Source organism: Balaenoptera musculus, chromosome 4 (genome assembly GCF_009873245.2).
Source record: "Balaenoptera musculus isolate JJ_BM4_2016_0621 chromosome 4, mBalMus1.pri.v3, whole genome shotgun sequence".
Classification (NCBI taxonomy): Eukaryota; Metazoa; Chordata; class Mammalia; order Artiodactyla; family Balaenopteridae; genus Balaenoptera; species Balaenoptera musculus.
In genome coordinates, this window is record NC_045788.1 from 138,034,255 (window position 1) to 138,060,682 (window position 26,428).

The 26,428-nt window shown below is 46.5% G+C and overlaps 1 protein-coding gene across 8 annotated transcripts in view; it reads right to left on the reverse strand.

Annotated features, from left to right (window-relative positions):
- ERG (ETS transcription factor ERG) overlaps positions 1-26,428 on the reverse strand; it is a 285,554-nt gene that overhangs the window by 40,246 nt on the left and 218,880 nt on the right. For all 8 annotated transcript variants that reach the window (XM_036851466.1, XM_036851463.1, XM_036851459.1 and 5 more), the window contains 2 exons: positions 22,849-23,066; positions 2,704-2,855 (listed from right to left, as the gene is read on the reverse strand). In XM_036851466.1, coding sequence (XP_036707361.1) covers positions 2,704-2,855; positions 22,849-23,066 — 370 coding nt within the window. The remainder of the gene's footprint in view (positions 1-2,703; positions 2,856-22,848; positions 23,067-26,428) is intronic.

A 26,428-nucleotide genomic window follows, 5' to 3' on the forward strand; every position in this document is an offset into this window, starting at 1 on the left:
GTGTCTGTGTATGAACACACACACAGGAGGCTTGACCAATAACTGAAAGACTCACAACTTGCAAAACCAGCCACAATGAGCTCTCTTACAAACCCTGTTAACTGAATAACTGCCTCTGCATTGGCATGAAGCAACCAAAGGAGGGAACAGCTGAAAGAGGACTTTCTTCAGGAGATGAAACCAGCCTTTACACAAAAACTTAATATGAGCCAATCTGTGCGACCAGGCTTCCACCCAACCGACTGACGTTTAATGAGCACCTACTACATAGATCACAAATGGTGGATGCTCTGACTTGATTAAATTGCTTCTTTGCCTCTTTCCCATGTAAATATCTCTCCTGTTTTCTAAACAGTTTACTTAACATAGGAAGCCGCAAGTCTGGCCCTACTGGAAAGGATATTGATGACATCAAAGGCTATTGCTGGCGGGACAGAAATAGGACCTCGTCAGTTAAAAGGATATAATGGCACCAGGCTTAGCTCCTGGGTCTGCGCTTCTACACGGAACCCAGATAAGCATCTTTAACGTGGGCCTCTCCTCAGATTGATTCTCTCACCTTAGAGGACTAAAGACTTGGTTTTGCTTAAACTGAAGAAAATACTTTCTTAAGGAGGAAGGCAAAGGGCGAGATGGGCTTGGGCGGACATCCTCTGGGTTTCTACGTCATCCCGTTCAGCTTCAGCCAGTGTCCGAGGCAACAGAATCCCTGCCTTCCCACCCCTCTCCAGGCACATATCTGTTCTCAAGCCTTTTTTAGGTACCACACATCCAGGATGGGCATCTCGGACATCTGCCCTTCCATATTTCTTCCCATTCAACAGGAAATGCCTCCTGTTCTAAGTCACAGTAACAAGTAATGGGTCTCAGGAATGCAGCTTAGTTCCCATGATCAAACCAAATACATGCCCTCTGCATAAATGTCAACTGTCTCTCAAGAAACACGAAAACCAGCTTTGTCCCTCTCCTAAGGCACACTTGAGACTCTCTCCACTGTCTCCTATAAAAGCCGTACAACGTGTGCTTCGAGGTCAGGGATGGCTGACCCCTTTCGTACCTAACTAACTGCATCAAATCATTTTGCTGCAAAGCCACAGTGACAACCCTGGAGGGAAACCCAGTCCATGAACCCAAGTCAGATGTTTTGCCAAGGACTCTGCACTCTGAACTCTCCTGTTCGGAAAGCAATGGGAACACAAGTCCACTGGATGTGATCTGATGCAGAATAAAGGGCAGGGGTGACAATCATGCCACGGAGGGGATTTGAACCCGTTTGCCATCACACTTCATGGAGGTGAACAGAGGTGACTTCTGGGGCAAGGGAGAATCAAGTTTGCACCAACCTCACCCATGCACACCTCTTATTACTCCGGCAACAAGGAGCAGACCGGGCAGTACTACCCAGTGGCTAGGCACCCCTTCATCCATCCCTCCCTCGGTTAACATGCATTGAGCACCTAGTACACACCAGGTACTGCACTTGGCCATGGAGGTAGGGCCTTTGTGGGGCTTACATTCTATTGAGGGAGGAGATAATAAGAGAGCTTTCACATAAATGTCCACTATAGTGACAGATGGGGATAAAGGCAATAAAGGAAAATGAGGCAGGTGGGGGGTTGAGAGTCACTGGGTGGAGTGGGGAGGGGGCGACTCTGGATGGAGTGGTCGGGAAAGGCTTCTGAAGAGATGTTTGCACAGAGCCCCGATGAAGGACAGAACTCCCTGGAATCAAGGGGGTTTTGGGCTGAGGCGACAGCAAGTTCAGCCCCTGAGGCAGAACAAGAGGGGGACCAGGTGGCTGCAGTGGGTGATGGGATGGCAGGGGCTACTGCAAGGGGCTGAGATTCATTCCAACCCCCCGAAAGGAAGAGAACGAAGGAGTCAGAAGGGCCTGAGCTCTAACTTGGCCTCTTATGAACTGCAGGCTGACCTCTCCAAGCTTCAGTTTCCTCATCAGGGCACTTGTGACAAAGACACTACCTATTTCTCAAGATTTCATGACACCAAAATTTCTCTGTCTCCACATCGCTCACCAAATACCTCATATAGATTCAGGACCCACTGAGCAGTGATGGTTGTCACTGCTGCTATTGTTGTGGTGATATTTTTGATTTTATGTAGCGCATTTCCTCTGAGGAGGTTTAAGGCATCCTTCCTATTACCTTTAGTTTTGCTAAATACATAAATTCCTGGCATTTTCCTCAAATCCAGAGCTATTGTTTTGGCTTGGGTTTAGAATTACTTCTGGTAAAGAATTTTTCTGGCTCTCAAGAGTCTGTGTTTATAGGTCAGTGATAGCTGGAATTTCAGAGTTTGAGATCAAACAATATAGGGCTCCCAACTTTTAATTTTGCCAGATAAAAAAAAAAAACTTTTAAAGCCTACCTTCTATTATGAATAGCACTTCATAAAAGGAAGGATATTTAACACCAAATAACCTCAGAGAAAAGCCAATTCTTCCTTCGAGAGGTCACTTTTCATGGATTTTCTCTCTCTCTCTCTCACACACACACACACACACACACACACACACACTCACACACACCCAGAGCAGTGAACATTTCACTGTGGGTGGACCAACTTCTGCTGGCTTCCATTTACAACCACTGCTCCAGGCAGTGGAGGGTGACCAATGCCAAGGGCGAGAAGAGAGAGCCTGAACGAAGCTCTAGGAAGGCGTGGGTCGCTGACCGAGCCTCTGACCTGCTGGCACGATAACTCGGCGCTCGTTCGTGGTCATGTTTGGGGGCGGCATGTGCTTCTCCTCCATGTAGCCGCTGTAATTCATCGCGACAGTGTCCGTGCTACCCACCATCTTCCCTCCTTTGGCCATGCTGCATTCATCGGGGGAGTTCCTGGAGGGGAAGAAGACACATCCTTCCATTACTGCGGCAACCCAGAGCCCTCCTCCCTGTCTCCGCGTGATACCCAGAGAAGCAAGGAGGGGCAGGGTGGAGGGGCATGAGGAAGGGGGAGGAGATTGTGAAAAGACAAATGCAGTGTCTCTGATGAACTGAATGGCTGTGTTTCCTCCAAATCTATATTTGGAAGCTCTAATCCCAACATGATGGCATTTGGAGGTGGGGCCTTTGGGAGATAATTAAGTTTACACAAGGTCCTGAGGGTGAGGCCCCTATGATGGAATTAGTGGCCCTTATAAGAAGACGAAGAGACCAGATACCTCTCTCTCTCTCTCTGTCTCTCTCTCTCTCTCTCTCCTCTTTGCCACTGAGTTTATAGTGAGAAGGTGGCTATCCTCCATCCAAGAAGAGAGCTCTCTCCAGACATCAACCCTGCCAGCAACTTGATCTTGGACTTCCAGTCTCCAGAACTGTTGTTTAAGCCCGCAGTCCATGGTATTTTGTGATGGCAGCCCGAGCAGACTAAGACAGTGCCCTTGCTCAGTGGAAGCAGAGGGCAGGCACGTGGGAAGCAAAGCTGCCACCTGGCTTCTATTTCTCCAGCCAGCTCCTTCTGAAACTGTCGTGTCAAACCCCCTTCCGTGACAACTGATTGGAAACACTTGCAAGGAGCAGGGAACTGGCGCTTGTTCTCCCCGTGTGACTGTAAACAGGCCACGCACACAGATGCTGGGAGACGACCCTCAGCAAGGTCTACCCTAGAGTGCATGCCTCTTCACAACCTCAGAACGAAATCCTTGCACTCAATTTCAAATCCCTGCAGCCAATCTTTAGACACAGAGTTTGACGGCCCCCAGTGTTCCTGGCTTAGGTGCAGGCAGGAAGATCAGAGGAGGGGGCAGGACAGGGGACCCCAGCAGCCCTGTAGGACTGGGATGGGGGGTGAAACCAGCTATGTGCCTGCAGAAAGGAGTCAGCTGCTGGGCCTTGGGGAACAGCTCACAGGGCTGCTGTTCATTAAGACAGCCATGGCCTCTTGGATAAAGACAAACCTGCCTTTCTAAAAAAAGAAAAAAGGGGAGTATAAATTTTTAAGTGAGATTTGAAAGTTACTGGACATGGTGAAATCATACATAATGGGGAAACTCCAAACAGAAAATGCAGCTTAACCAGGAAACAGAAAAATGTTTTTTTCTGAGGGATCTTGATGGTTGGGTTATGTCTTCTAAGGTGGATTTCTGGAAATTTCCTCTCAAGTGCTACCCAACACAGTATTTTTCATACTCTTGGGAATCTATGCATCTCCACTGGATTTTAGATTTCCATCCCAATGTCTGAGGCCCTGATGGTTGTGGGCTCCACTCCAGTGAGCCTTCCTTTGTCTCCTCCACGCTTTGTTTGCTGGAACTCTGCAGCCAATTTGCAGAACCTTGGAACTATAGGCCTGGCATGGACATGATCTTCAAGTCAGAGATGGTCTGAGGCATTGAGGCAGAAGGGCACTCTCTGGGTGGGGCAGGACTGAGGTGTGGTGGAGAGGGTCATTCTGACCCAAGAGCCGTGGCAGGGGTGTGGACAGGAAGAGCAGACCAAAGGCCCTGGAAAAAGTTTGTTCAGCGTCTGGTAACTTTGAAAATACAGATGTGTTCTCAGCGTCCCTTGCACATGTCTGGTGCTGATGGAGGGAGCTTAGGGCTGATGATGAGGGAGAAGCAGGTATGTCTGTGGATGGAGGTTATAGTTGGGGTCGTCCAGGACTAAGTTCCTACCATGGGCCTGGAAATACACAACCCTGTTTCATGGCATCCTCACAGCTGTACTAACATGAAGGAAATTTAAAAATAATAGCAGTCGGAGTTCCCACGGTGGAACCCTCTATATTTCCAATGCTGCCTACACGTGCATTATTTCCTCTTGATGCTATTTTTCCTGGCTTCCAACATTTATCTCTAAAAGACCCATCCTAATATCAAAACACTGAATGTCTTCACTTGAGACTTAGTTTCCTTTCCCTTTGGAAAATTCCATCAGTTGAGTGGAGTATGTATGTTTTGGTCTATTGGTCTCAAGGAGAGAAGTTACTAGGGAAGAGAGTTAAAGGGGTTTGTTTCTTTAGGAAAAAGACTTTAGATGCTACTTAGGTGATGAGTGTCACTCAAGTAACCTCTGTAAGGTCTAAGATGAGCACTGTTCAGATTCATTTGTTCACTCCTCCATTTAGACCATTTTTTATTGAGGGCCTGCTGTATATCAGGCACCATAAATTCTTTCTTCTCCAGCAAGGCAGTTATCCATCTAAAAAGTTAAAAGTCAAAGAGATGTATAGAATTATAGAAAGAGGAAACATGGGGGATTATGGACCCTACATTCCAACTCTCCCATTTTCTTACAATTCTATTGTTCAATTTCCATCTCTGAGGACTAAAGCTCTAGGAACAAATCAGTTTTCCCATGGCATTAAAATAGATCCCTCATCAAATACAGAGATATAATGAGCTATTAAATTGCATTTTACCAGAGCTTTCCAAAAATATGTGTAAGTATTTAAAACAGGGGCAGTCTTCAATAAGGTTACTTTGTCTTCATCTTATAACCAGAAGACATAATTCATCTCATTAAGCTTTTCCAGCCAGCTTTCATTGTGAAAAAAAACAGCAGAATGAAACCCTATTTTCAAATGTTGTACCTTCAGTTCAATAAAAAAATTGTCTTTTTCCCACTGTATTTTGTTTTAGCTTCAGAGGAAGACAGAAGGGAACCATGTTTGTGATCACTTCAAATAGTTTTTGAATCTAAGTAATAAATCTAACAGAACTCCAACCCCAAAGAGGGGAGAGGTCACCCCATAGGGCCACTGACATATGAGACTCAAGGCAGGTATTCAATAAATACTGGTTAAAGGGGCCCCAGGTGTTCTATTCTCACTGTTCAGTCATTTTGCCTTGTTTATTCTCTTGGAAATTTTAATAGCAAAAGAGTAGCATATATATATGTCGCCGTGTTCTGAGAGCTTCACAGTTACCAATCCTCACAACAGTCTGGTACAGCGGCCGCTGGCATTAGCTCCATTTCTCAGAGGTGTAAACTGAGGACACAAAAGAGAAGGGAATTGCTCCAGGTCTCAGAGGCAGGAGGAGGCAGAACTGAGGCTTGAAGCTGGGCAGCCTCTACTTACTGGCCACACTCATAACCCCCGCACAGACAGCCCCACCCAGTAAAGGTAAGACAGCTAGGATGGCGGCCCTTTAAGAGGTAAAACAGATCTTTATTTCAGAAAGGCATCAAGAAGGCCCTGCCCCACATGTTACTCTGGCTTAAGGTGTGCACTGTGATACGTACACGATTCATAGTCTAGGCCACCATCCTTGCCCCTGGACTGTTCATTCCCCAGCACAGCAGATGTGTGACCCATCCAGAGCGCATCTAAAAAGACGGAAATAAGAAAGAGAGGGAAATCCTGGGGGAGGATTTTTTTTTTTCATGGAATTTAGACACTGCTGTTTTAAGAAAAAGAAATCTTAACATGATTCAGAGAATTGCAAAGTGTAGGTTGAAAAGTCTCCCAATAAATGCGTTTTCAGCTCTTTGCCCAGCTGTGGTAAGAAAAGATCCACACTGGAAATCTGCCCCTTGCTTACTGCACTGTTTAGCTCTACCTTCACTGTACATTCCGAGAAGTCACAGGGAGAAGCTTCCCACAAACAGCCTGGTATCCTACCTGTACCAAGCCTAGAACAGAGGATCCCATGTTCTCTATTCTAACATGGTAAGGGTTTGGGTATTCAGTACATTACTTTGAAATGCACGTAGCAAAGAGCATCCCTTTAAATATGATATTCTTAGTATTCACAGATGTGTTCTTTAATAGTTCCTGTGAACGTTCTAAGGCAATTCATTAGATGCCTGCTAAATGGGTAATTAATTGGTGAATATGAAAGTTTGCTGTCTTATTATTTGGGGCATAAATTTCTTTATTGCTAATAAGCATGGTTCAAGATATTTCTCTCAAAGACTCTTATCTTTTAAGGAAGGGCATGGAAAAGTGATTATGCAAGTCAAACCACAGTGAGATATCACTTCACACCTGTCAAGATGGCTATTATAAAAACAAAAACCAAAAGATAACAAGTGTTGGTGAGGATGTAGAGAAATTGGAACCCTCGCATACTGTTGGTGGGAATGCAAAATGGTACAGCTGCACTGGAAAACAGTATGGCGGTTCCTTGAAACATTTTTAAAAAAAACAACCATATGATCCAGCAATCCCACTTATGCATATTTATCCAAAAGAATTAAAATCAGGCAAGAGATATTAGCACTTCTAGGTTCACTACAGTACCATTCACAATAGTCAAGATGTGGAAACAACCTATATGTCCATTGATGGATGAATAGATAAAGAAAATGTGGTACACTCATACAGTAGGATACTATTCTCCTTAAAAAGAAGGAAATTTGGAAATAGATGACAGCATGGATGAACCTTGAGAACATTATACTTAGTGAAAAAAGCCAGTCACAGAAAGACAAATACTGCCCGATTCCCCCTTATGTGAGGTATCTAAAAAAGTCAAATTCAGAGAATCAAAGAGTGAAATGTTGGTTTCCAGGAGCTGGGGGAGGGAGAAGTGGTGAAGTTACTAATCCACCAGCATCAAGTCTCAGTCAAGTAGAATGAAAAAGCTCCAGAGATCTGCTGTACTACTTGGTACCTTTGGTCAACAATAAGGTACACTTAAAAATTTGTTTAAAAGGTAGATCTCATGTTGTGTTCTTACCACAATAAAATAAATAAAAAATTATTGTGTCTTAACCATATTCTCAGATTCACATTTTCAGGTCTGGGTTCTATTTATAACCCACAAAACACTGGTCTCGACAACCCCATACAGTATGTGGCACCAGGGAGAGGGAACAGAAGGCAGGAAGACCGCTCACAGCAGGAGAAATCCCACATTGGGCTGGGGCTGCCCTGAGAGGGGGAGGCTGATTCAGACTGAATAATCTCAGGAAGGCATTGGACAACAGCTGGGGTGCCAAAAAGTTGGGTGTATCGGCCTCCAAGTCCCTTAAAACATCCTTGGGGCCACACAACTTTAGGAGTTTAATCTCTGCAGCAATCTAACAGATTTCCATGCCACTTGTGTGTAATTGCAGTCACTCTAGGAAATAGAGAAATAATGTAGAAAGACCCCCTCAACCTTCATGACGAACAAGATAGGGGGTTGGTGCCCTTCTGGTAACTGGAGACACATGCCCAGCTAAGATGGCCTGTTGAGCCTCAATTAATTAATCACTCTTAAGTAGCATTTGGAGAATTAAGGCGAGTTGAGAACATGATCATTGACTTCTTAAAACATACTAGTATTATGAATTAATGATGAAAGAACATGGCAAAGAATATCAAATAAATTGGAAAATCTACTATATTTAAATTAAGGTGAGAAGGCAGACATGCTGCCAAACTCCACTGGGTTCTCGTAGGGTTACAGAATCAGAGGGCTGGGAAACTCCATTCCCAAGCCCCCAGGCAGGACTCTCCAGAAGCTACTTGGATGAACAAATGCTTAGCTTATATTAACATTTTTCTAAGGAGGAGAGTCCAACATTTCCCTCTGCAACTCCAGAGTTATATTTATGTGTATGTGTTGTGGCTCTGAATATATGTTCTTCCCCTGTCCTTCCTCAAACTATGTGACATTTGAGGTGAACTGCAAAAATGCACACAAGACATAAATGATCAAAGGAATGGAAGTGAAGGGTATATGAGGGCAGAAAAGCAATTCACCGAGAGATAAAATCAGCACATTGAGTAAGCTTACTATTTATAGTTGTTCAAGGTAGGACATCAATCTATCTCTGAACTTTCTACTTGCCAAAGCAAAAAAGGAAGTCTATCCTGTGACAATTCAAGGTGTCAAAAAGATACACATGAACCAGTCATTCAGCAGAAGCAAGGCTTTTCCTGGGCTGAAACTTGAGAGAAGTTTCTCTCGTGGCTTCTCTTGAAGAGAACTGGGGGATGCGGCAAGCGGTATCCTTCCCAGCATCCCATAACAGACCTGAGAACATACCACACATAAAGCAGGATGCTCCAATCACACAGCTCTCAGCTGCTTCAGCTACAGGAACTGGGAGACTGTATTTCCTCAGCCAGCGCTCCATGCTTACCATTTCTTGACACTGATTTTGGAAAGAACTGGCCAACCAGAAAAATGGGTGCAAAAATACAAAAAATAAATGATTAAAAAATTAAAACAATCTTGAGAGATGGAATGCTACATATTCCAGTTTCCACAGTCTTCTAATTTATATGTTTTAAATTCAAATTTGCCTCTGGGAAATTTACCTAACGCATGGTGGGCAAACAAATATTTACAGACCTTATTTGGTTCATCTTCTATCCCGTATCTGACTGCTTACTCATGCTAGGGATGGCTCCAAACACTTTTTATGTATTCATGTTATAGTGAAACATTCAAAATGGTGCTTAACACACAACACAGTAAATGCTATGTGTTAGCTGTTATTATTCATCTCATCCACACAATTCCACGAGGTCAAATACCAACAAGCAGCAGCAATATTACAGGTGACTTGCAGAGAGGATGGAGGCAGGTTGTGTCCAAGGTTACACGACCAGCAGTGGAGCAGCTGGGATTTGAACCTACAGAGTTGGGGTCCTGAGTCCAAGGACTTGACCACCATGCTATAGGACCTCCCCTGGTAACTCCACACGAATGGTCTCTTTCACAGACATAACACATAATGGGATGGACCCTCAGAAGACTCAAGGTCATCACTATTGGGTATTTTCTGAAGAATATCCTGGGAGTGGCCCTGAAGACAGTCATGGATAGGGCGGCAGATGTGAGATGAGTAGGGTCAGCCCTGTGCAGACAAAGGCAGAGCCTCCTGGGAGACGCTAAAGGCGGCAATGTTTATTTGGACATAACATACAAATTTTGATAAGTCTGGTTTAAAAAAAAGGTGGCCACCTCGATTTACAGTTGAACATCATATGTTCCTCCCGAAACCTTCCTTGAGGCGCTCAGCAGGGTGCAAGCTCTGCAGAGATGATGGGTGAACATTCATGAGTGTGAGGAAATCAGACAAGAAGTGTCTGTGCTCAGAGAGGAGAGTGGGAATGCCTGTGACTCAGATCGTGGGTCTAAGAAGACAGAACTGAGGACCAGGACAGAAGCTGGACCACTGAGAAAGTAGTCCATCTAATTTTTTTAAGATTAAGTGGACCCCAGCCCAAGACAAAAGCTTCTTTTAGCTGTTTCCATACATAATCCCTTTCTTTGAAAAGGGGTAATGTGCCTATAAAAATGTACCAAGACGTTAAAATTGGGGCTTTGGTTTTTGAAAAACAAAATAAACTTGACATCTGACATTGGTTTTCTCACATCAGCGTCTACTTACAGCAGGGCAGATTCCATCACAGAAACAGCCCGCAGTGAAATGGCCTAGATGCGACCGTTAGCTTGACAAGGATACGCTAGGCCCTGAGCTGAGCGTGAATGGACCTCATTTATCCAGGAATGTCACTGAACGCAGCCCCAAGTGACAGGGCCGAGCTCACCAGCCACCTTAAATCTGTGATCCACCCTCACTTCACAACAGTCAGTGGAGGCGCTCAGGCCTGAGAGAAAGCCCAAGGCAAGTCAACATCGAATTTGGGCGATCGATATAACTTCTCCTAGTGGATGAAGGCAACCCTGCCAGTCCTCTTGAAAATCTACCCATTCTTCAAGCCCCCTCCTCCTTCTCGTTCCTGAATTCCTCTTGCACTCGGAGACGGCTTTCCCCTGCCTTGCTCTCCATCACATGCTGGTGGAGTATTTTTTTTTTCACATTTGAAATGCATATTTTTAAAAAAAAACTTTCATTGGAGTATAGTTGATTTCCAATGTTGTGTTAGTTTCAGGTGTACAGCAAAGTGATTCAGTTACACATATACATATATCCATTCTTTTTTAGATTCTTTTCCCATATAGGTTATTACAGAATACTGAGTAGAGCTCCCTGCGCTATACAGTAGGTCCTTATTAATTAACTATTTTATATATAGTAGTGTGTATATGTGAAGTAATTCAGACAGAGAAAGACAAATATCATATGGTATCGCTTACACGTGGAATCTAAAAAAAATGGTACAAATGAACTTATTTTCAAAACAGAAATAGAGTCACAGATGTAGACAACAAACTTATGGTTACCAAAGACAAAAGGGGGGGAGAGGGATAAATTAGAGGGTGGAGTATTCTTGAGCTTTACTTCCAGAGAGTCTGCTTTCCTGCTACCAAAGTCATCTTCCACAAAGACAAGTCCACGCTGGCCACGTGCAACCCAAGCCCTTCCTCGGCCCATAGAGCCTTCCGACAAATCCACACTCCCTAGATTCTCCTTGGCCATCTGGCCCTGGGCCTCCTCAACTCATTCATTAAAAAAAAATTATTAAAGTATTGTTGATTTACAGTGTTGTGTAAGTTTTAGGTGTACAGCAAAGTGATTCAGGTATGCATTTTACACACACACACACACACACAATTTTTTTTCAGATTCTTTTCCCTTATAGGTTATTACAGAATATTGAGTACAGTTCCCTGTGCTATACAGTAGGTCCTTGCTGTTTATCTATTTTATATATGGTAGCGTGTATATGTTAATCTCAAACTCCTAATTTATCCCTCCCCTCCCGTTCCCCTTTGGTAACCATAAGTTTGTTTTCTATGTCTGTGGGTCTATTTCTGTTTTGTATTATAAATAAGTTCCTTTGTACCATTTTTTTTTAAAAGATTCCACGTATAAGCAGTATCATATGATATCTGTCTTTCTCTGACTTACTTCACTCAGTATGAGAATCTCCAGGTCCATCCGTACTGCTGCAAATGGATTATTTCATTCTTTCTTTTGGCTGAGTAACATTCCATCGTACATATGTACCACATCTTCTGTATCCATTCATCTGTGTAACAAACACTTACAGAGCGAGTCTACGCCAGGTACTGTCCCAGGTGCTGGGGACCCAGCAGTGTCCCTGTTCTCGTGGTGCCTGCGTTTGGGTGGGTGAAGCCCCTCTCCCCAGCCCCACATACTCTACCCTGGAAGACCACGGTCCACAGCCCATCCAACCCTTTTGTGGACGAGCAAGCGAATGTCTACTCCCGTGCAGTCTTCAGCCCATTACAGTTTATTAGAATGGCACTATCTTCCCAAATATTCTTTTCAGTTTATTAGGTGACTTCATGTTAAGAACTTGATGATGAAGCTAGACTAGAGAGGCTTTCTTTGGCAGCTCCACCCTGAGAGTCCAAAGAGGTCAGTTCCACGAGAGGGTCCTAAGGAGGCTGGCCAGGGCACGCATCCCAAGTCTGCCTTAAACCTGAATAGGAATCAATCCCTCCTCAGGTGGCTTTCTTCATAAGAATCCTAAAAGCACATACTTAGTCCTAATCGACCGAACCAACTCCTAATCAAGTTTCACGCCATGAATGGAGGTAGTCACCACAAAAGGTATTTTTAGGACCCCAGACAAGGAGGGGATTGTCTGGAAAGCGCCGGGGTAATTTGTAGGTCTGGTTTATTTCTGAATCAGAGGCAGTGGAAAAGCTGCTTCAGAGCCCATGGCCTGAGTAGCGGGTGGAGCTCGGCAGTGATTCACGTAGCACTCTGGGCTCAAACTGAAACTGGAGATGTTTGTCTTCACAGCTGTGTGTTATTTTTACCCTTACTAAATATTCTCTCTTACACCTGGAATTTCAGCCTCTTCCCACCAGGCCTGTTCCCTTCTCCCTTCTCCGAAGCAGTTGAAGACGAAATTAATTTAAAAAAGTCACCACCAACAGTTAGTTCTTTGTCCCCAAAAGGGGTTTGAAGTTTCCCTGAGAAAGTTTCATGGTTTAAGTGTATATTTCTCTTAACAGCCGAAAATGGGTATCAGCAAGATCACAGCACATTTAGATCTTGAAAACTGAGGAGGAAATGCATCCTTTGGGGACTCATCCTTTAGAATAAAGTATTCTGTAGAATAAGATGTCTACAAAGAGTTACCTGACAAAGACGAGGCATCTTTTCTATCTTGTGTGCGTGTGTGTGTGTTTTTCTCAAAACACTTTCATTTTTCAGAGAGGAAAGAATTAAGCCCGATAGCCATTATGGTGCTTCAGGGTTTTATTTTCCTAAAAGGCTATGTAAATTCTGGTTAACCAAGATGATTTTCATTTCAGGATAGAAAATGCCAAGCAGTGCCCTTGTCCCAATGTCAATATCCACAGTGACCCGATGGGATTCACTTACATCATAAGGAAGAGCACGGCTCTTAGGCTGTTCTACAAAATGGTGTCCATCCGTTTGACGCCCCAAGAAATGGCAAAGATGCTCATGAGTGCTACTAAGGAAGGGGGATGAGAAAAAGTCTGCTCCAGACAGAGAGGGAGCCCCAGAGAACTTGGCTCTCTCACTAAATCTTCCCCAAGTGAGGCCCTTTCAATCCATGTCTCAGCCCTGCAGCCCAATGAACTGATGTCTGCAAAGACTCAAGGCCCCTTACAAGTAGGACAAAAGATTACTACCCGACCTCACTAGCACAGTTGGGAAAACCACTAGTTTTCCAGTCTCCAACACTGAGCCGCCCACAGCTTGGAAGGTTTGGAAGGTGGCCAAGCTTAACTAGGAAACATCTTTTATGCCAATCGGATTCAGAACCTTAAGGCAGAAAGGAACAAATGTGATTATAGCTGCAAATTTCACTGTCCTAAAAGAAGACATAAAGTCTTCTAGAAAATGTAAGGAAATATACATGAAGTCAAATCTCAATGCATCAAAGTAGAAAGGCATGAGGGAGACCAGTCCCAGGGAGCCGCTTTCAAATGTCAAATATTGACTATTCCACGTAAAATGAGAAAACTGATGTTAAAAGACCTTCAGCCAAGATCTTGTTCTGTAGGCAGGAATTGGGCAAAGCACCTCTTCCAACACAATGACACATAGGGAACTGGAATAGTCACTATCCTAAAACTGAGAATTTTTTATTTTTAATTTCAGCCCAATGAGTATTTACTGAGAGCCACCACGGGGCTCAGACCGTAGGTCTCCCATCACGCTAATTATTTTTTAAATGTGGTTCTGTTTGGAATCACCTCATGAAGGGAATGTAAAGATGAGTGCAGTTTAATTGATCTGTTATAATAAAGTAAAATGAGAAGAAAGTAAATTTTTTTAACTGTGTAATATACACAAGAAATCAAAATATGGTTGGTGTTTGGATTTAATGCCTCTCAGAAGACAAAAAATCGGACATATTGCTCATCCATCACCTGGAGAAACTCCACCGTCCCTGCCAACACAGAGGTGACACCTGGCTAAAGAAAGCAGCCCTGAGGGAGGAAGAGGAGCACAGGCCTGGGGTCACATGGCCCATGGCAGGCGGACTTAAGTTATGGAGACGCAATGGTCTCCATGTACAAAATGGGTATAATCTTAATGCCATCTCATAGATTTAATGAGGAAATTGGATGATATGTTGTATCCTAAAATCTATTAATAAATCACAGTGTGTTGTGGAAATATTAATATCACTCCTCTGGGAGTCTTTCTTTCCTGCCTGGAGAAACTGAGTCATACTCTCACATCCCTGCTATGGCCAGGCCCAGAGCATCCCTCTGAACCTGTACTTGTCATGCGACCTCACGGAATCTTCTTCACCTTTGATGGACCGTAAGCTTCTCTTAACTCATCGTCATAGCGCACACAGTCTATGATGAAGAGTAAACACCAAATAAACGGTTTAGTGCAGAGTTTCTCCACTTCGAGACTACAGACCTTTGGGGCCAGATGATTCTTTTTGGGGGCAGATGCCGTCCTGTGTGCTGTAGGACGCTGAGTAGCACCTGTAGCCTCAGCTCACTAGATGCCAGGAACGCCTCACAGGTGTGACAGTCCAAACTGTCTGCAGACGCTGCCACATGGCTCCCTGGGGGCACAGTCACAGTGGTTGAGAACCACTGGTTTAATGAGTAAGATCCCCTGCACTCAGGCCAGGAGTCCAGAGCTCCTCCTATTTTGCCTGGTGCTCCTTAGAGGTAAGTGCAAGCCCCCTGTGTCTGGGCTGATACTTAGAGGGGCCTAGGCTCGATTCTCAGGAGGATTCCAGTTGTGGTTTGTCCACCCCTCATTTGGGGTACACCCCCCAAACCTGGGGCTCAGCCTCACTTCCCTCTTCCTCACTCCACACCCATCAGCAAAACACATCAGTTCTACCTTCAAAATATATCCAGAATGCAATCACTTTTCCCACCCCCGCACCGCAACCACCCTCATGCAGGCCTCACCATCTCTTACCCTAACTCCTGAAGGGCCTCCTAGCGGTCTCGGCTTCAACACAGGAGCCAGGGAGATCCGGCTAAATCTGAGTGACATCACGTCCCTCCTTTGCTTACAGCCCCCAGCGGTCTCCTAGCTCGCTCAGAGTGAAGATCAAAGCCCCTCACTGGCCTCACGATCACCCAACCTCATCTCCTATCACTCTTCCCCTTGGTCACTGAACATTAGCCACAACTGTCCTCCAACACTTCAGGCTGACCTCAGGGTCTCTGCACTTACCACTCCCTTTGCCTGGAATATTCTTCTACTGGTTAACCATGGGACCTTCTCCCTTACTGACTTTGGGGCTTTACTCAAATGTTATGTTCTCAGAGATGATCTCTTCAGGCTGCCCTTTCCAGAACTGCCACCCCTTGCCCTGCTTTATTTTTTTTCCTTAGCATTTACCACAATCTAACCTGTTAGCCTTTAATTAGCTATCTGGTTCACCGGCTGTCTTTCCCATTAGAAAGTGAACTTAGAGAGGCAATATTTTTGTGTATGTTTTACGACTGTATGTCAAGTACCTAAAACAGTGACTGCACATAATAGGTGCTCAGTACATACTTGTTGGATGAATGAATGACTCCGTGCATAACCAGGACGTCTGACACCAAGAGGGACCAATCAGGTAGCCCCCTTTTCTGTCATCTTCATCACACTCCAGACAGCATGCTTTTTAAATATTACATCAAAAGCATCCTGTCATCTGATCCTAGGCTGGAGTTCTTCACAGCACACAGTGAATCTCCTTCCCAGACAACAGAGAGAGGCGAGGCCCAATCTCTCACCTCACAGGCTCAGCCAGACAAAAGCCACTGCAGTGAGGGGCCAGTGGGGTGCTCCTCCACCTAGGCAGACAGACTTCCTGAGAGCGAACCCTCCTCTGCACTTTGTTCTCCCAGATTATCCACTCTATAGGCCACCTTTATCCAGCTCCGGGGATTCTCATTTTTTATCTCCCCGGATGCTGCAATGGGGCTGTGTTTCTCAGACCAGTGAGTGTCAGAATCCCGGGGTAGGGGAGGGGGGCTTGTTAAAGCAGGAGTGCTGGGTCCCACTCCCAGAGCTTCTGACTCAAGCAGGTCTGGGCAGGGCCTGAGAATCTGAATCTCTATTGAGCTCCCAGATGGTGCTGATGCAGCGGATCTTAGGGCCCCACTTTGAAAATCAGCGCACCAGGGGACCTCTCACCCAACAGACTCCACCGATAGATTAATGACTCCAGGCGGCTTGGGTACTGGGCTAGGAGCAGGACTCACAGTGTGGCACACATAGTCATTCAATTCCAGCCGCAGTGAGCCTCCAGGTGGGCAGCACGGAACTGCCGCGACTTCCTGGTGGGCTACCAGGAGTTTTTACTGCCTGTGGAAGGATGAAGGATGCCCAACTCCACCCGCCTGAGCGTCGACTGAATCTCCGAGACAGGGATGCTGAGAGAGAGTAAAGGCTTGCACACCATACTGCCCGCTTGTGATGGAAGACGATTTTCTTGTGGACCATATGTGAGCGTGCATGTGCGTATGCGTGTGTGTGTTTCTTGATCTATCTTGCCCGTCTACAGTGGCTTGAGCCTTAGGAACCTCACATAGAATTAAGGCCATCAGCAAGGGGCTCTCTGGAGGCCAGGCAGTTCTGAAGCCCCAGCAGGGCCCTCTGTGAACAGCTGTTCCAGCTGGGCTGCACTGACACGTCTCCACTGTGTGAACACTTGGGGGTTTCTTGTGTGTGAGGCTGGAGTGAAGAAAGGGGAAAGGCAGGGTGTCGGGGACCACCGAAGCTGAGAAATGATGTCTTGTGTCCACACAATGTGCAATTGGATTAGTGTCTGCAAGAATCATGTCCTCTGATACGGCAGCCGCCAAGCCAAACCCACAATTACATCCCTGTTGGCTCCCAAGGCATGGTTCCTTTCTCTCCTGTTTTCCTTTTATTATTTTTTATAGAGCTCTGTTATAATGGCAGTAGATCTCATTTCACCACTCGTATTTCATTGCAGGAGCTTGTGTGCGCATTGGGGCTAAGGTTTTGCAGAATTCCATCACTTGCTTGGGAAACTCAGTTCCTCCCTCCTCCAAGCCTTGGCCTTTTCCTCCGAGGGTAATGGGTCGGTAGGGACAGAGACGACCATTCCCCAGGGACCGTATCTTATGCGGAAGGAGCTAGGTCATGTTCTGGCAACGCCCAGGCTGTACAGGGGGCTCTTCCCCCCGGGGGGTGTTTGCAAAAGAGCAACAAGGGGCCACAAAGGTAACAGCCTGCACGTTCCAGCCAAAGTCCGATTTTTGACTTACGTAAACTCCCCCTGAACTCGACTTCAAGAGGCAAGTGTACTGTGTGGAAGTCCACCACACAAAAGCTCAGAGCAAGGCCAATGAGAAGGAGCTACCGGGCTGGGGGCCGGGAGATGCGCTTCTTTTCCTGCCGCAGTCCCTAACTCCGCAAGGCCAATGAGAAGGAGCTACCGGGCTGGGGGCCGGGAGATGCGCTTCTTTTCTTGCCGCAGTCCCTAACTCCGCAAGGCCAATGAGAAGGAGCTACCGGGCTGGGGGCCGGGAGATGCGCTTCTTTTCTTGCCGCAGTCCCTAACTCCGCAAGGCCAATGAGAAGGAGCTACCGGGCTGGGGGCCGGGAGATGCGCTTCTTTTCCTGCCGCAGTCCCTAACTCCCAGCACCCCTGGCCTGGGGCCTCCAGGTGGTGGGTGAGGCAGTCATCGTCTCCGGAAAGATGCAGGGAGGCGGCACACTGAGGAGCTGCACCCTGGTCCCTGGTGCTCGACCACGCTCACCTCTGCAGTGTCTCTGCCGCGAGCCCCTCCAGGGAGGATCCCTGTCTCCATGACCTGGGCCTCTGCCCCCTGACACCTTGGGCAGAGCTGGTACAGCCAGGTGACCATTCAAGGTCTCTAGAATGAAAGCAGAGTCAGTGCAGGTCCATGTTCCCTTTTATGGAACTGGAGCTGACACGTGTAAAAGATCACGCAGCGAGCTGGCAAAATCTGCGGATCTGATCCCGGGCAGTCCTCTATCTGTCTGCTGGCCTCTTCTAATCCTCTAGATGAAACGGGTCTTAGCTCCGCTGATGAATTTTGAGTTTTTCCTTCCTCCATGCCCCTTCAGGCAGCCCGTTATGTGCTGAAGGGCAGATTGTGCCTCACCACCCACCTGCAATATTCCACAAGGTCACAGCCTGAAGGGCGGTCCTGGTGATCCATCAATCTGACGTATGACACGCCCCAACACTTCCCATCCAGCCAGGCTGAGCCCCTTCAGGGACAGGGAACTAGCGACCCCAGGAAATGCTGATTTGGAAATCTGAAAGGAATGGCCCCACTAACCACTGACCAGCCGAGGGGCCAGAAGCAGCAGGTGTGGTCAGTTTCCTGTGTCCACCTGGCCAGGCCACTGCACACAGTGACTTAATCCAATGCCAATCGAGGTGTTGGTCTGGAGGTATTTCATAGATGCGGTTAACATCTACCATCCATTGATGTTAAATAAAGGTGATTATCTTTGATAACGTGGGTGGGCCTCATCTCATCAACTGAAGGTCTAAAGAACAAAACCTGAGCTTCCCCTAAGGAAGAAGGAATTCTGCCTCAAGACTGTTGCATCTGAAATAGAGACACAGATGTAGAGAACAAATGTATGGACACCAAGGGGGGAAAGCGGTGGTGGTGGTGGTGGTGGTGGGATGAATTGGGCGATTGGGATTGACATGTATACACTAATACGTATAAAATAATAACTAATAAGAACCTGCTGTACAAAAAAATAAAATAAATTTGAAAAAACAAAACAAGACTGTTGCATCTACTCCTGCTTGAGTTTCCAGCCTGCTGGTGCACCCTACAGATCTCAGACTTGACAGCTTCCACAGCTGTGTGAGCCAGTTCCTTACAGTAAATCTCTTCATCGTGCTTTCCATTGGTTTTGTTTCTCTGGAGAACCCTGACGGGCACACCAGACCAGCCCCACTGAGCTGGATCCAGCAGACACGGAGCTCGGAAAAGACGGGCAGAAGCCTCTTCTACAAAGAGGTTCAATACATGTCTGCCTCCTGTTTCCCCAGAACATTCCACAGTGGGGGGCAGGAGGGCACTCGGTGACCAGTTGACATCAGTTCCACAAGCTGTGCTGCTCCCCCCTTGCTCCACACCGGGCTTGCCATTTCCCATCAAGTTCCCAGGCAAATGCAGGCAGCTGTGCCCCCCTCCCGGGCAGCGGCTGCTGGGCCAGCACCACCGGACATCCAGGAGCAAGACGAGGGCCACGACAAGGCTGACTTCCCTCAGTGGCCGCCACCAAAACACATCCCAGGTTGCTCCCAAAGCTGGAACTGCCTGTAACGATCCTCTGAGGGGACCATTCTGAGCATCTCAGGATTCCACGAGGGCCTGAGAGTGGAAGCTACTGACGCTTCCATTGTCCCCTTGCAAGAAAACGGTCCAGTTTCTCCAAAAACGATTTCCTTTCCCAGGAAAGAGACCCTCAGCTGAGTCTGCAGCTTCGCACCCGCCTGACAGAGGAACGGCCAAGAAGCCTTCCAAGGTCAGCCGGCCGAGGAACGCGGGCGAAGCTTTCCAGGGGCCCGGTCCATGTCTTTCTTGGGGACTTGAAGCCCCTAGGCCAGGCCCAGGGTCACCTCAAGTCCCCCCGCCCATCCCGAATCCCTGTGGTGACCACCTCGGGCTGGGAAGGCGGCACCAGGGCTTGGCCAGGAGGGCAGGTGGACATCAGCTCCTGAAGGGAAGCACTGGCCGGCATTGAAGGAACCGGTGTTCACACTTCTCTCTTATTTATTTATTTATTCGTTTGTTTGCCTACTTATTTATTCATGCATTTATTTAAATTCAGCGAGAAGGAGTGAAAGTTTTATTTCTGCAACGTTGTTCTCACCTCCTCACTCAGTCTCCTTTCTGAGGCTGGCTAAATCCAGACTGGCACTCCTGGAGCTGGCCCTGGGCCAGACTCCGCAAATAAGGGCCAGGGCACGGCTCGCTCTGCTAGCTGCCAGCTGGAAACCATCTCAGTGCCCTTTGCCCGAAGTGCTTTTTCCCTCTCTCTCTAATTATTTCTCTTCCTCTCTCTCCATCTCTCTCATAATCTCTCCCTTGTACACACAATCTCCCTCTCTCCCTCTCACACAGACACACATGCACACACACACACATATGCTGATGTATTTCCCATAGGTAGAAACTAGCCTTGGAAGAAGGACACTTTAGAAATCGATCTTGCTCTCGGTGCTCCCACCGTGACTACCCCGGGCACGCATGGGATCACGTGACTCCATCAAAAAATAGAATCCATCAACGTTTACAGGGTTGGCTCCACAGCTACCTTTTTTTTTTTAAGTATTTGTTTTTATTTATTTATTTATGGCTGTGTTGGGTCTTCATTTCTGTGCGAGGGCTTTCTCCAGTTCTGGCGAGCGGGGGCCACTCTTCATCGCGGTGCGCGGGCCTCTCACTATCGCGGCCTCTCTTGTTGCGGAGCACAGGCTCCAGATGCACAGGCTCAGTAATTGTGGCTCACAGGCCCAGCCGCTCCGCGGCACGTGGGATCTTCCCAGACCAGGGCTCGAACCCGTGTCCCCTGCATTGGCAGGCAGACTCTCAACGACTGCGCCACCAGGGAAGCCCCACAACCACCCTTTTATATAAACACTGCTGCCTTCTTCAGAACAGGATTAACCTGCATGCCTCCAAGTCTCAGAAATAGATACAGTGAAGAATGGTCAGTGGAACCATTCTATCAGATGGATAGGATTTACCTGTAACATATTTACATGTAATGAGGAACTGGCCGGGACTCTGGCATCCTGGACCCTGTGATTGCCTTTTCTACCATGGTCCTTTCAGAAGTCTAGGAATTAGACCCTTGATGAGGTCTAAGATGGGTCTGCCTTGGCTTGAATTCCCTTTAAAGGACCAGTGTCGTAGCAAATAGGCAACATCAGAATTATCATTCCCCCTTTCAAGAAGAAACTCGATGCACAGAAGTGAACTGACTTCTCAGGGCCCAGGGAAGTTCTGGCCCCTCCCATCCCCCTGTTTGGCACGTCCAGCCTCATGGTTGACATTCCCTCTGAGGGCTGTGACTTGGCACCTTCACGGACACCACACTAGAAGTTGATGCAATGGTTTCCAGCACTTATAAAACATGACACTTATAAAAAACATATTTCACATTAAAATATATATGTAGCAAAAAGGGCCTATTATAGCTGCGACAGAGTGGGAAACATGCACTGGGTGTGGAGTCAAACACCCTTGATTTGAATCCAAATTCTGAGTTCCTTTAAGTGCTGATTTGGGTTAGCCAGAAAATGCCTGAGTCTCAGTTTCCTCATCCATCAAATGGGGATAGGCCTTCCTCACAGGGCTGCCTGGAGGACTGACAGGCCATCAGATGTAAAAGGGCTTTATACATAGTAAAGCACTAAAAATTGTGAGCTGTTCTTGTGACTCTGGGCAGATCATGCAAATTTAAATAAAATTATTCTTTCTTTGTCCTGAGATGTGATATGATTCTTTCTGAATATATATGGGGTATTATATCATAATTGAAATCAGCCTTACTCTTCAAAACTACATCCAATGAAATGCTTTTGTGGGCTTCCCTGGTGGCGCACTGGTTAAGAATCTGCCTGTCAGTGCAGGGGACACGGGTTCGAGCCCTGGTCCGGAAGATCTCACATGCCGTGGAGAAACTAAGCCCCGTGCGCCACAACTAATGAGCTTGCGCTCTAGAGCCCGCGAGCCACAACTACTGAGCCCGTGTGTCACAACTACTGAAGCCCGCGTGCCTAGAGCCCGTGCTCCGCAGCAAGAGAAGCCACCGCAATGAGAAGCCCGTGCACCGCAACAAAGAGTAGCCCCCGCTCGCCGCAACTAGAGAAAAGCCCGTGTGCAGCAACGAAGACCCAACACAGCCAAAAATAAATAAAATAAATACATAAATTTAGAAAAAGAAAAAGAAATGCTTTTGAGTGCCAGGGATAATACATTCGATAATTTGCTAATACATTCTAGGTGACTGCAGCATTATCGTGACAGACTCAGGAGAGTTAATACTTACGGGTGACACTGGTGCTTGGTTTTAAGTGTAAGTAAAGATGAGAAGGAAAAGCAAGCATTCAGAGAAGGTGACAGAGGAGGGAAGGTTGGGAGGCGGGGGGCTGGAGGACACAGGAAGTAGGTCCATTAGCAACGTCATATGGCTTGGACATATGCTACACTGCCTGGCCACTAGCTGACACTCTCCCTCCATGAAAACAGAAGACAGCTTTACTTTCCAGGCAATAAAAACCTCAGAGACGAATTCTGCCACATGTGGGCAAGGCCCCCTCCCACAAAGCCCTCACGTCTGGGAAATGGAATTGAACATGTCATCTTCAAAGCGAGTTCTCGGTAAATGTACTACTGGTTTTACGACCTCTGTCCTCCACGCAAACCACTGGAGAACACATTTTCTCAGCATTGCCCGGTGTTACCGTTCAATGCCCTCAGTTTCTGAAACCATCTCGGGGGAAGTGTGATCAATTTCCACTTTGCCTTTTCAAGGGGTGGGGAAACCAGAGGTGTGGGAGAGCGAGAGCCGGCGGCCTCCTTACCTGGAGCCGTTCACCTGGTTGGGGTTGCATTCCATCTTGATGGTGACCCTGGCTGGGGGTGGAGACAGCCAGTCCTGCTGAGGGACACGGGGGCTCATCTTGGATGTCTGTCCATAGTCGCTGGAGGAGGACGCGGTCATGTCCGTCTTGGCCAGGTGCGGCGTGCCGTATGCGCACTCAAACAATGACTGGTCCTCGCTCACGACAGATAACGCTTCCTGAACACCCAAAGAAACACACATTCAGGACGTTCCAAGGGACAGGCATGCTTCAAAAAGCTGCTAACTGTACAGTCATTTCTAACTGGGACCCCCTTTTTACGGTATCCATGTCCACCTTTCAGCAGGAAAAAGGAGCTGGCTTTCTTTCCCCTAGAGACGGTAAGAGTTGGAACTGGCCGACCTAGAAAAACTTTTGTGCAGGTCTCCGAACATCCCAGCCTTGACCACAGCCGTGCAGATAATACCCACTTTAATCTCAACTCAAGGAAGTTGAATTTCAAAGGTCTTAGAAGACATCCAGTTGCATGTGTCATTATTTGACAAATGCAATCTATAATTCAAGCAGACAGGGTACAGAATGGTCGTGAAGATTAAAAAGACATGTGACGGCTAACACCTAAGCATCTGGCAAAACTGCCACATTCCCAGGAGATTTTAAAGAAGAGCTACTTAGAAGAAGAGTGAGGGGGAAATGGAGCACCAAAGGACAAAGAGACAAAGATACGAATTTTTCCACTTCTAAGTTATTAGCTGAAATAGAGTTTCAAGTGGCGCTTCCATGATGGTGAACATCTGGATGATAAATGAACCAAAAAAAAAAAAAAGCTGTGAATTAGCCATAGGCCTCCAAATACAAGGATGTTTAAAATATCTAGATCACTGACTAGCTCTTTTTTTTTTTTTCCTTACTTTCTATTCCTATCTTTGCTCATTTTGCATGATTTGGTGAGAAGAAATAGAAATGTGTCATTGTTGGAGCATTCTTCTGTGGTTTTAAGTCAAACAAGTGGTTAGCCTATGGCTAGGCTGACATTCTACAGCCAAATCAGCAAAGGCAAATTCGATTGGGAAATTTCAGCTACTTGAATGACGTATTGTGCAGCAACTACACAGAATAACTAAGAGACCATCTAATTTTGCTTTCTATAACCAAAACAGAAATCCATGTGGTAGTTCATGTTTATTTCAGTCCTTGGGCACCCTCGGTACTGCTATGCAGCTGGTGAGAAGCAAATGCTGTCTGGGTCACACATGTTTTTTAAATGGAAACTTTGGAGCCAGTGGGGACTGTGGAGACCTGCTTGTCCAAACTCCTCATCCCCCAAACGGGAAAATCTGAGACCCAGAAAGGTCGAGACCTCACCTTGAGGTGAGCTGCCCAAGGTCAAGCAGGGAATTAGTGAGGACATTGGTGAGTGTTTTATCTTCTACTCTCTCCTATGCCCACAGTCTAGGATGCCCTTCTTATATTCCTTGGTTTCCGATAACTGTCTACATTAGCACTCCTTTCTTATTCTTTGAATTGACACTTAAATAAGTAAGGATGCTTCCCCACCCCCGTTAATAATAGAGCCTTACGAAGCAGCCTTTCTAAGACAGAAGCCCCCCCCCTCCTTACACATAGGTGTCCGAATCTTTAGGGAACACATGCAATTTCACAAAGCACCCCCCAATCCAGTGTGTCCTCCCCCGCTCCATCCCCCACCTACCCAGGGACCAACTTCTTCATCGGTCCCCGAGTACATGAACTTCACTGCCAGGCACACTGTGCTATGAACCAGTGAGCAGGGAGAATCAAAAGGAACAAACTCAATGCTCTGCCTCTCAGAGTGGAGGCCAGGTGTCTGTGCATGGATAACCACCGCCCCGCCCCCCGCCACCACCCACTGCCACGGCATCTCTAAAATCTCTTAGAATCGCAGCCCTGTGACAGTTCGGGAAAGAGTGACCTGGGGGTTTAAACAATGACTCGAAATGTACAAAAGGATGGGCTGTGCCAGCCAGAGAGCCAGAATCAGGCACAAGGAAGAAAAAAAAAAGTAAGGCATCTTGAACTGCCAGCAAAAGCAAACACATCAACAAACAGACGGCAACAATCCGAGAAATGGGCACGGTAGATCCGGGGGAGCCTGAGTCACGTGGCTCTCTCTTCTGGTCACAAACGGAGTGAGAGGATGTAAGGAATCTAAACTCACAGACGTGGGTTTAAAAGTCAAATCGGCACCACGGACTTAGTGCCGTCCTGCTAATTAATAAAGGCAGAATTATAGCTTCTTCAATAAATTGTGCAAGACAGGGTCTCCTTTCCCATCGCGGTACTGGATGGAATGGTTTTACGCGCTCAGAGCAAAAAACAAGGCTGAAGTCTGCCTCCGCTCTCCCGCCGGGTTCTGCAGACTCCACCAAGCCTCGGAGGGGAATGCCATTCTATGTAATGTCAGCACTGGCTCACCGGTGAAGAGAAACATGAATAAATGCGCGATGTGTATCAGAAATTGGCAGAAACAGGTTAGATATAAGGTGCAGGCTCACCTTTAAATCACAAATGAGAAAGAAAATGGCTTTCACAACAAAAAGAGTAACAATGTTAAAATATGAGTATCTCCCCAAGATAAAGTAGGATATTCTCACAAACACAACCAATGACCAAATAAATGTAGCGTAAGATTTAAAAACTGGACCAAAATACTAGAACTGAAACAAGGCTTCAGTGTGTGCTTGGAGGGGGAGGAACCCCTTCTCACATCTGGCAAAGCATTTTTTCACCACATGGTTTTCTAAAGAAAGAAATCAAAGTTAATTGAGATCGATTTAGGAAAAAAAAAAAAATCTACAAAAGCTAGAGATAAGGGGGGGACACACATCTTTTCTCCGTATCTTAAAATTCTCCTCCAAGTTAGTACTGCATAAAAACGAGAAAGGCCATATACTTCAGAATATCAAAAGTTGCTTTTGTTCGCTAGAGGGGAAGCAGTCTAAAAACGAGGAGGCTTCAGGATAAACGTTTCATTTCCAAAGGGGTGAAACACAGTCCATGTTCTGGAAAGACAGCGCATGCCCCAAAGTGAGGCTAATTAAACCAAGGCAGGCAAGCACCTAGGGTTAAGTACAAGTCAGAAAAAGGAAACAAACAAATAAATAAATATCTCACACACACACACACACACACACACATGCTAACTTATTAGCACATCTGAACAATGGAGGAGTAAAAAGAAGCTGAAGGGTGGTCTTCAGAGACTGCTTCAAACAAAGATGACCACGAAAATTAACTGCTGTTCTTTAGAAGCAAACAAATGCTATGTACCAACAGCATGCCTTTGTTCACCCACTTGGCTTTGTATGTTACACGTAGGTTTCATCATCCCTTTGGTTGCAGTATGAATGACAGAGGCTGATGCACAGGATTCTCCCGCCCCAGCAGCCCTGGGACTTCAAAGCAGGGAAAGGATCTAACCTAGTAGGATTAAAACCAGAATGTATCGTTACACACAGGCTGGTAACCAGGAACACGTGAGTCCCTCAACTGCAGCTCTGCAAGTGGCTCTTCCTGGCCTCGACGGATGCTGTCCCGGCTT